We start from the raw sequence: 8,907 nt of genomic DNA on the forward strand, positions 1-8,907 counted from the left end.
AAAAAAAAAAAATTGCAATAGTTTTTAAATAAATTGAAAGAAAAGAAGAAAAACTCAACTCAATGATATGGATGTCCTAAGATTAAAATACATAAAAAAAATTTTTTTTTTATTTCTGTTTGTGCAAAATGGTTTTGGCTAAAACAAAAGTAAGAAATGATAGGTTTAACGGCTGTCAAGTTATAAGTACAGTTAGGAAGGTTCTATGTGAACTTAAATGCCAAAAGTGCATAATGGTAATGGTAGTGGTAGTGATGCTAATGGTTGCTTGCTTTGTGCATTGCATAACAAACGTTTATATAACGGTGCTAGTGGCATTGTTATCCAATTTAATTTAAAAAATGCATTTTCCTTTTCATCAACGCTTTGCTTCGCCGTTATTTTGTTATTTTGACAAAGAGAGTTTTGTATTAAACAAAATAAAATATAATTAACGTTTAAATATATATATAATGTATATATGTGCGTATTTATGTATATGTATATTTATATATACATATATTTATATTTATATAAATACATACATATATACATATATATATACATATATATAAATGTATGTATTTTTTTATATATACACATATTTACATTTATATAAATAAATAAAAACACAAAACATTATTAAATTGTCATTGTTTTCAAACATCATCATTATCATAATCATCATCATTATCTATATGAGTTCACATTTAGGTCAAAATGATCAACATATCATCATCATCATCACCAAAATAATAACAATAATAATAATAATAGAAGAAAAAAAAAAATTAAATTATAAAATTTTCTCCAAGAAAATTCCAATGTTTGTGTTATGATAAATGATTTATGTGTATGTGCAGGTAAAAGTATGTAAATAATAAGTGAGTAAACGTAATTACGAAAATTTGAATCTAAGCAAACGCTATCGAAAATTAATTAACTGACACAGTTTGCTGGTCGGTGGCTATGATTTTTTTGGTTTCTATACTGTCTATACTATCTGTATTATCTTTACTATTCTATACTATATCTATTGTTTGATTTCCAATAGAGATTGAAGAAAAGAAAGATACTAGCTTCTCTCTGAGCCTTGTAGTCCGTTATGTTGGGTTTGTTAACCGACGGCTGATTAGAAATACAACAAGTAATTCTTCTTGCTTTGGTTTGATATTCAAATTCTTATACTCGTCGTCATCTGCGTTAAGGGTACAAAACTCAAAGTTTTTCGAAATTTATGCAAAACTCAGAATGACTTGAGATTAATTTATCGTTGATATACCAATCGATTCGGAATTATTTTCTGAGTCCATCTGATCAATCCACCGGTCTGTCTTTCCGACACACCATCCACTATTAAAAATGGATAAGATCGCACAATTTTACGACCGCTCTCCTTATAACGCTCTATTTTAAAAAATTGTTCAATGAGGAACACACAAAAAAAAAGAATAAAAACTCGGCAAACTAAATGAATGTTGAAAATTTCAACAGCATGTGGCCAATGTTGAACCACCTCCTTTATAAACGTTTTTCTAACACCTAGTCCTGTATATGCAAATAAGTTCTAATTTTCAATAACATGTAACGAAAATAAATGAACAATTAATTGTATTATACAAAATAGTTGGAATATTTAACGGGCTTGTTAGGCTATACCGTTTTAGCTGCCAGGCTTTTGATTTTAGGTCTACATGATATATGTATAAAGAGACAATTCACGATACTTATGATATAGTCGATCGGACATAAGGTTATAAGGGGGAATATAAAGAAATTCGACTCAACTTTTTTGCGACATTTTATTTTAAGTCTAATCGTTGGAAGAATATTGTAAAAGAAACTCGTGCTCAACAGTACAATCAAAGGTCCATGTGGTATAAGAAAAATGGCAAGCGAATGTGCCAATATAATGCCATTGTTCTGGATCTTTATCTTAATAAAAATTGAAGCATGTATATATAATTATAGTTTGTAACTTTTGTTAGGCCCAGTCGTCATTTTTGCAATTTTCACCATTCGAACAACATTCGGGCAGTCGGACCGATGATCGCTCCGTAAATTTTATCTGTCCCCATTCTTTTAGCGATAATTAAGATTAGAAAGAAACCTTAAGACACCTATCTCATAATTCGCTACGAATTCGGTAAATGGTAAAATTTTAAAAGTCGTTGTGAAAGTGTTTCATTATGGGTATATGTGCGACGGTAAGTCAGTTGTGATACTTTTGCAGTTTTCTATGCCAGTGTATAGATGTACTGTTTGATGTGCCTTCGTGTGTTTATGTTGAAATTAACAGTTTTGGAATTTTCATTTTTTGAATTAATGTCTTGAGAAACACATACAAAAAAGTAGGCATTATAATTAAAAACACAAGAATACACCTTCGATTTCTCTATGAACTTTGAGCGTAAAACTTATATAAAAAAGATGATAATTAACACAAAAATACGAATTGATTTTTTTTTTTTTTTTTTTTTTTTTTTTTGCATTGTATATATTTGCATGTAGGAAATGTGAATGACAAAAGTAAAAAAAAAACACAAATTTTTTAGAAATTTTTTTTGCTTAATTTATTGTTGCAGTACCTCCCAGTCTTTTTTCCTGACTTCGTATTCCAGATCCCATTTCTGGCTTTCACATTGATACATACGGTCGAAATACTCTTCGCATATCTCTTGTAATTCGCCTGGAAAATTTAGTTGAATATTTGGTTTTTTGTCAAAAGTACTCTAGAAATTCTTTTGTGCTTTGCATTTGTTTTATTTATTAATGGTTTTTTTTTTTTTTTTGTACTAAAACATATATAATAGAAAATATATTTTGATAAACGTACGCAGCGAGAAAAAGAGATAAAGACAGATGAGTGACTAAAATCTAAGACATTGATTAAATTGCTTCCTGATATGAATTTTTTCTCTTTTCTCTTCCTTTTTTTTTTTTTTTTTTGCTTTACTTCGAACTGTACTTAGAAATTTTGGAGAGGAAAATATTATGTTAAGTGTTCTGATGTGGATTTAGGTTTCTGATGCTATCACTGTTGCTGTGTTTGTTGTTTTGAAGTATACAGGAAATGGAATAAACAAAATTCAAAATTCGGCAGGATAAGAAATTTTGATTTTCTTTCGTAATTACGAGGCCGCAAAATAAGTTGAGCATTATATTAAGGTAATTTATATGCGAATCCAAACGAAATGTTATTAAGATAGAGAAAGCTCCTGAACTCTCTATTTTCAAGAAAGATCTTAAGTAATTTTTCACACACATACACGCACACGCACTCTCGCCCACATTTGTACGCTTTCATTTATTTAAAAAGCAGCCAGTCGAACTTTCAATAACTTAAACATATCAGACATGTCATTCACTTAAAGGGGTTATCTTTGCATAAATCATTTTTGGCTTAATGTATTTATTTATTTTTGTTGTTTTTGTTGTTGGATATATAAAGATTTTTTTTTTAATATTTAAAAATGTATACAGAATTCATTCATTCATTAAATTTATTGATCTTTTTTTTTTTTTTTTGCAATTGGTAGGTATTTTTTAAGAGATTATTAAAAAGAAAATTTCTTAAACATTTACCTCCTGTGCCTTAACTTTTTGGATATGCTCTAAATCAAATTTGTCACCCTCCAATTTGTAAAGACGATTCCAATATTCTTTGCATATAGTTTGAAGTTCGGCTGTGTTATGCGATTTTTTTATAGATATTTTTTATATACACATATGTGTATGTAAATAATGAACACATATTATAAATGTTTATATGAATAACTATGATCATTTAAAATTAAATTATAATCAAAAGAAATCAAATGTACATGTTTTACCATTTTTGTTCAATAAATGAAGAAAAAAATTCTTTTGTCTTTAAAAGATACTAACAACACAGTGAATATTTTGTGAGAGGAAATTATTTATATCATACACGCGTTTATGTGCAAAAAATCGTATCAAATTTGTTATATATTATATATATAAGTGGACATATGAGGCGTATGGTTGCTATTAACACTAAGCACTCATACTGACATCAGTAATAAAAACTTACCAATGACAAAATCATATACAAAAAACTCGTCTTAATTAAGGAAAAAAAAAAAAAAAAAAACACATCAAAAATATCGTATGACATATAAATAGGTAATAGAAACTACCAATTGAGAGTTCCACGCTGGTTTCCTGTTTCTTAATATAAAATATTCACTGCAGCATTTTAAAATTTTTATTATATGTTTTTCCCTCTTCCACATAAGATGTTTATAAAATGTTGTTTATGTTTAATGATGTCATGTTTTGCCTGCTAGAAAATTTATCGACGATGTTTTCTAGGAAATGCAACGCGCGCCTTTTCTTTATGTAATAAAAAGGTGTTCTTTCATTTCCTTTTTTTTTTTTTTTTTTTTTTTTTTTTTTTTTTTTTTTTTTTGTCAAAAACATGTTTTAGTAAAAGCTTTTCAAAAACAAAATTCAGCTTCTACAAAAGAAAAAGCCAAAAATAACATTTTTAAGATTGTTAGCTTAATAAAAGTGATAAGATAAATATATATACAATTAATAAAAAAATAAAAAAAAATGGTTTCGAAAAACTCTTTTTTGTTAAATGCTTTGCTTTTTATTTTAAACTTTGATTATTTTAGGTGAAGATAAACCATATCAATAATTATTTGAGACATATGTACTACTGCGAATATTTATTGCGCGGCCAGAACTTTCTACCATAAAAAAAAGAAATATAAAAAGAAAATACGCAAAACTACTGATATGTTACACTCAGCGAACCCAGTTTCAAAATTAATTAACGCCGTATTTAGTATGAAGGTTATGAAAAGTATTAGACGTTCGATTTTACTAGGTTTGTGGAATGTTATAAAAAAATTAATAAATTTTTTTATTTAATTCTATACAAACACTAATAATCTGGCATACTCATATATGTGTAAATGAAAAGGTGTCGTAAGAACCTCGTCAGAACGATCTTTTCAATAAGACGGAAGTCAACTTGTCATATAGAACGATCTGCATTGCAATCCTAAGCGTTAGGGAAAATTTCCCTCTTCGTTGCATAATTCTTACCATCACTTCCCCTACAGTGCAACACGACGTAAGCGGTTGATGCTAAAATTGTAACTGTTTAAATGTAAGTAACCTTATAGACAAACTACCTCACAAAATCATGTCATTGTGCCATATGATAGGCTATATAGGTTATAGATGTAAAAAATTGTATTAGAGTTTTTATGCTTTTTAGATTGTACTGCATTTTAAAATTTTGCTCCGATGCAGAGGCAAACAGAAACGATCGTAATGCAACCAATACTAGCGACTATTGTACCGGGCAGAGATAAGAATCAACAACTTATCAATCCATTGGTCTCGAAAAGATGAAGAACCAAATGGAAAGCTGCTCTGGCAGCGCTATCTGATCTAAAAATGAGTTAACTTATGTCTCATGTATTCCGTTATCGTCATATTACCCTCCTAATAAAAAACGACCATGACTTTCACATCGCCCGTAACTTCGAAAATATGGATGGAAAGAAGTCCAAAACTCTCGTATAAATGACAGGATATGATACAAATAATATATGGCCGCTAAATAGCTCTCTAGTGGCAAGGTTTTTCACTGATGGATGCTTCCCTCTGACGCTGTTCGGTGCATGTTTCTGCAAGGACCACCACTTCGGATTCAGACATAAACCAGGCACCATCGAACATTGCTGTTGTGTATTATATATCACAGCTGCCGTTGGAAGTAAAAGTTTCTCCGATTGAAAATTTTAAAATGTAGAAAACGCCTTCAATAAGGTCTGACAGAATGGATTGCTTTCGATACATGAAAGGAAATTTTTTCTTGAAAGTCTGGGCTTTCCCTTATAGAAAGACGCAAGCCAATGTTCACGGACTGAAACTAACTGACGTTTAGAGATTTTTTTAGACCGTGATTACGTTTATTAAAAGAATTTCCAAGCAAGAATTAGTTACGGATAATACTGATATGCAAGCATTTTTAAAACCACCTACAACGACTACCGAGATTCGATGGATATAACCTGGAAAGATATCAATTATAGGCTTAGACGCATTCACAGAAGCTTAAAATTTGACGAGATCTTGGTTAAGCAATCCATCTGCACATATTTGCCATGGAATTACACATGAATATAATATATATAGGGTGCATATAGAACAAAAAATGTGTCAGTTTAAATGCACCCAATGCAGATACAGGCCTCACCCTTTTCTATATCTAGTCGCGGCGCCGAGTCTGAATCTGAAAGTGAATTTGTCACGCAGAACCTTTATCGTCCCCCTTTTCTCTTTACAAGACTAGGGAAACAATTTTCAAGTCCAGAGGGTAAATTTTGATCAGTGTAACCGCTTGATTTGTTTCGCTATTTGCAAGCGCGTTTAATGGGAATGTTTGAAATCGAGTTCTTTTTATTCAGTTCTTCGCTTCATTAAAATTTCCAAAATCATTTTGCGGAATCACGTCAAAAGTATTGAAAGACAATTTCATTTGTGTCGTAGTCCTTTGAGGATTTGAATAACAGACGGATGGATGGATGGGCATTATTGAAACGATATACAGTTTTAATAGTGCACGTACAGGGCAAACATTCCTACTCCTCAAAGAAGTGCTATAAAAATGAATAGCGGGAGTCACATACAATCATCTAACTTTAAAACAAAAGGATCAGCAGAAAATCGAATCGTTTTAAATATTTTTTGAGAATTGTCTGAATGAATATGTAACCACATATATGAGTATATAGCGTATGATCGTCTATTATTAAAAAAATTGTTAAAAATATAATTATGTATTTTCCTTTGCTTTTTAGTAAGAAAAATATTATGAACGATACTTTCAAAAATAAAATGCTTGCCTCTAAATCCTTGCGGGCAACTTCGTATTCGAGGTCATATTTCTGATCTTCCAATTTCAAAATTTTATCATAATAGTCTTGACAAATTTTCTTAAGAGCGGCTAGAGGAAATTTTATTTTTTATTTTTTTTAATAAAGGGAATTATCGCAAAAATAAATTAATAATTGAATTTTATTTTTTAAAGAAATGAGAAAAAAAAAAAAAAAAAAAAATTTATTGTAAAGTTCTATAAACTTGTGATTGTGAGTAGATGTAAAGAGTTTATTTGTTTGTTTGTTTGTTTGCTTGTTTGTTGTTGCACTTAGGATTACACTTAACTGGGGTGAGTGATTCTGGTTTATTTCCACCATTGTGTAACTATTGGATGACCTTTTTTGGTTTTCATTGTTATTTATAATTAATTAAATACTTATTTAGTAATATTTGTGCAAAAATTTCAAGTATTGAAATAGAGAAGTAAGATAAAAGAAAAGAAGAGAGAGAAAACTGAGAAAAGTGTGTTAGACCGAAAATTTGAAATTTTTTCGTATTTAGATAAAGATTATAAATAGAAGAGCGAAAGCACAAAAACACGCAAAAGTAAAGGAATAAAAAAGTTAAATGAAAAATTTTTTTAAAATATTTTTCTTCTTTCGCTTAACAAAACTTTTGTGTGTTTTTCGCTTTGCTTATTAAAAACCTTTTATTTTAGTTATCGTGTAAGTGGAAAAGTAAAACGTAAAACGTGGTATAAAGTGAAATAATAGCTCAGTAGCAGGAATTTTGTAGAAATAGATAATCTTTTTTTTGTTTGAATTTTGATACTTAGTGTATACCTCGACATCCTTGCGCTTAACAACGTATTCGAGATCATACTTTTGATCCTCCAACTTACAAATCCTGTCGTGATATTGTTTGCAAAGGGATTTTAATTGTTCTGTTGAGAGGAGGGGGAATGAGTTTTTTTTTAGTTTATAGTATTCGATAATTATTGTGAAGGTTGAAAAATGTATAAACTTCATACATGTATATACATACATATATATATGTTGTATATATATATATATACATATATATATATATATATATATATATATATGTTTGTATGCATAAACTTGAGATTTCTGTAACAAAAAAAACCTTGGAAGTAATCCCTTTTATGGACTTGCAATGGTGAAAAAAATGATACGGTTTGATTCTACATATAAATGTTCATTGATACGTGTATGTCGTTGATATGTGTTTGTATGTAATGTAGTATTGGTCTTGTTATTGTATATGAATTTTTTGAAAATGGAACCCTAAGCAAACGTACCTTCACTAGCGTCGCTGAGATTTCTGGGACTGCCACAACGCTCTTCAATGATGCGTCTACGTTCAGCAGCCTTACGTTCTTGTTCTTTTTTCAATTCTTCGGCAGCTTTTTTGCGTAGCAACAACTGTTTAAAATATTTTAAAAAGTAAGCAAAGTTAATTTTATCTTAATTGAACTTAAGCGTTATTAAGTCAAGCTTACCCTAAGTTTCTTCTTTCTTTCCGGAGTCATGAAACCTTTCTTGGCTTTCTTAGCTTTTGAAGCCTCTTCCATGCGCTTACGCACTTCAGCACGCTTGCGTTCAATTTCGGCTTGTTTAGCTTTCTTTGCCTGTATTAAATAGAGATTTACTTATTTAGGATTCCTGATCTGCATTTCTTTTTTTTTTTTTCTCGAGAAGATTTGAAGACATTGTGATGAAAAATGAACACACACAGTACACGAAAAACGTCACATTTTGCGTGCATGGACACAAACACCGAGACACCAAGATTGTTCGCTTTTACGCTTAAACAGAATTGAAACAGTCTTTACGGCGCTTTTGTACCTCTTCAGCTTTAACTTTAGGATCATTAGGATCTTTTGGCTTAGCTGCTGCTGCAGGCGCCGCTCCAGCAGCTGGAGCTGCTCCTGGCTTAGCAGCAGCAGCGGGCGCCGCTCCTGCGGCCGGCGCTGTTCCTGGCTTAGCAGCAGCAGCGGGCGCCGCTCCTGCAGCCGGTGCTGGTGCAGGCGCTGCCGCTGGT

The 8,907-nt window shown here is 30.7% G+C and overlaps 1 protein-coding gene across 8 annotated transcripts in view; it reads right to left on the reverse strand.

The window, feature by feature from the left end:
* LOC119637506 (troponin I) overlaps positions 1 to 8,907 on the reverse strand; it is a 29,646-nt gene that overhangs the window by 12,747 nt on the left and 7,992 nt on the right. For 3 of the 8 annotated variants that reach the window (XM_038033566.1, XM_038033562.1, XM_038033567.1), the window contains exons 3-5: positions 8,366 to 8,494; positions 8,165 to 8,288; positions 2,568 to 2,668 (exon numbers count right to left, since the gene is read on the reverse strand). In XM_038033566.1, coding sequence (XP_037889494.1) covers positions 2,568 to 2,668; positions 8,165 to 8,288; positions 8,366 to 8,494 — 354 coding nt within the window. Of the gene's footprint in view, positions 1 to 2,567; positions 2,669 to 3,564; positions 3,666 to 6,869; positions 6,971 to 7,685; positions 7,787 to 8,164; positions 8,289 to 8,365; positions 8,495 to 8,907 lie in introns of all 8 variants that reach the window. The other 5 variants (XM_038033564.1, XM_038033569.1, XM_038033563.1 and 2 more) reach the window with 3 other exon arrangements.

The sequence above is a fragment of the Glossina fuscipes genome, unplaced genomic scaffold (genome assembly GCF_014805625.2).
Source record: "Glossina fuscipes isolate IAEA_lab_2018 unplaced genomic scaffold, Yale_Gfus_2 59, whole genome shotgun sequence".
Classification (NCBI taxonomy): Eukaryota; Metazoa; Arthropoda; class Insecta; order Diptera; family Glossinidae; genus Glossina; species Glossina fuscipes.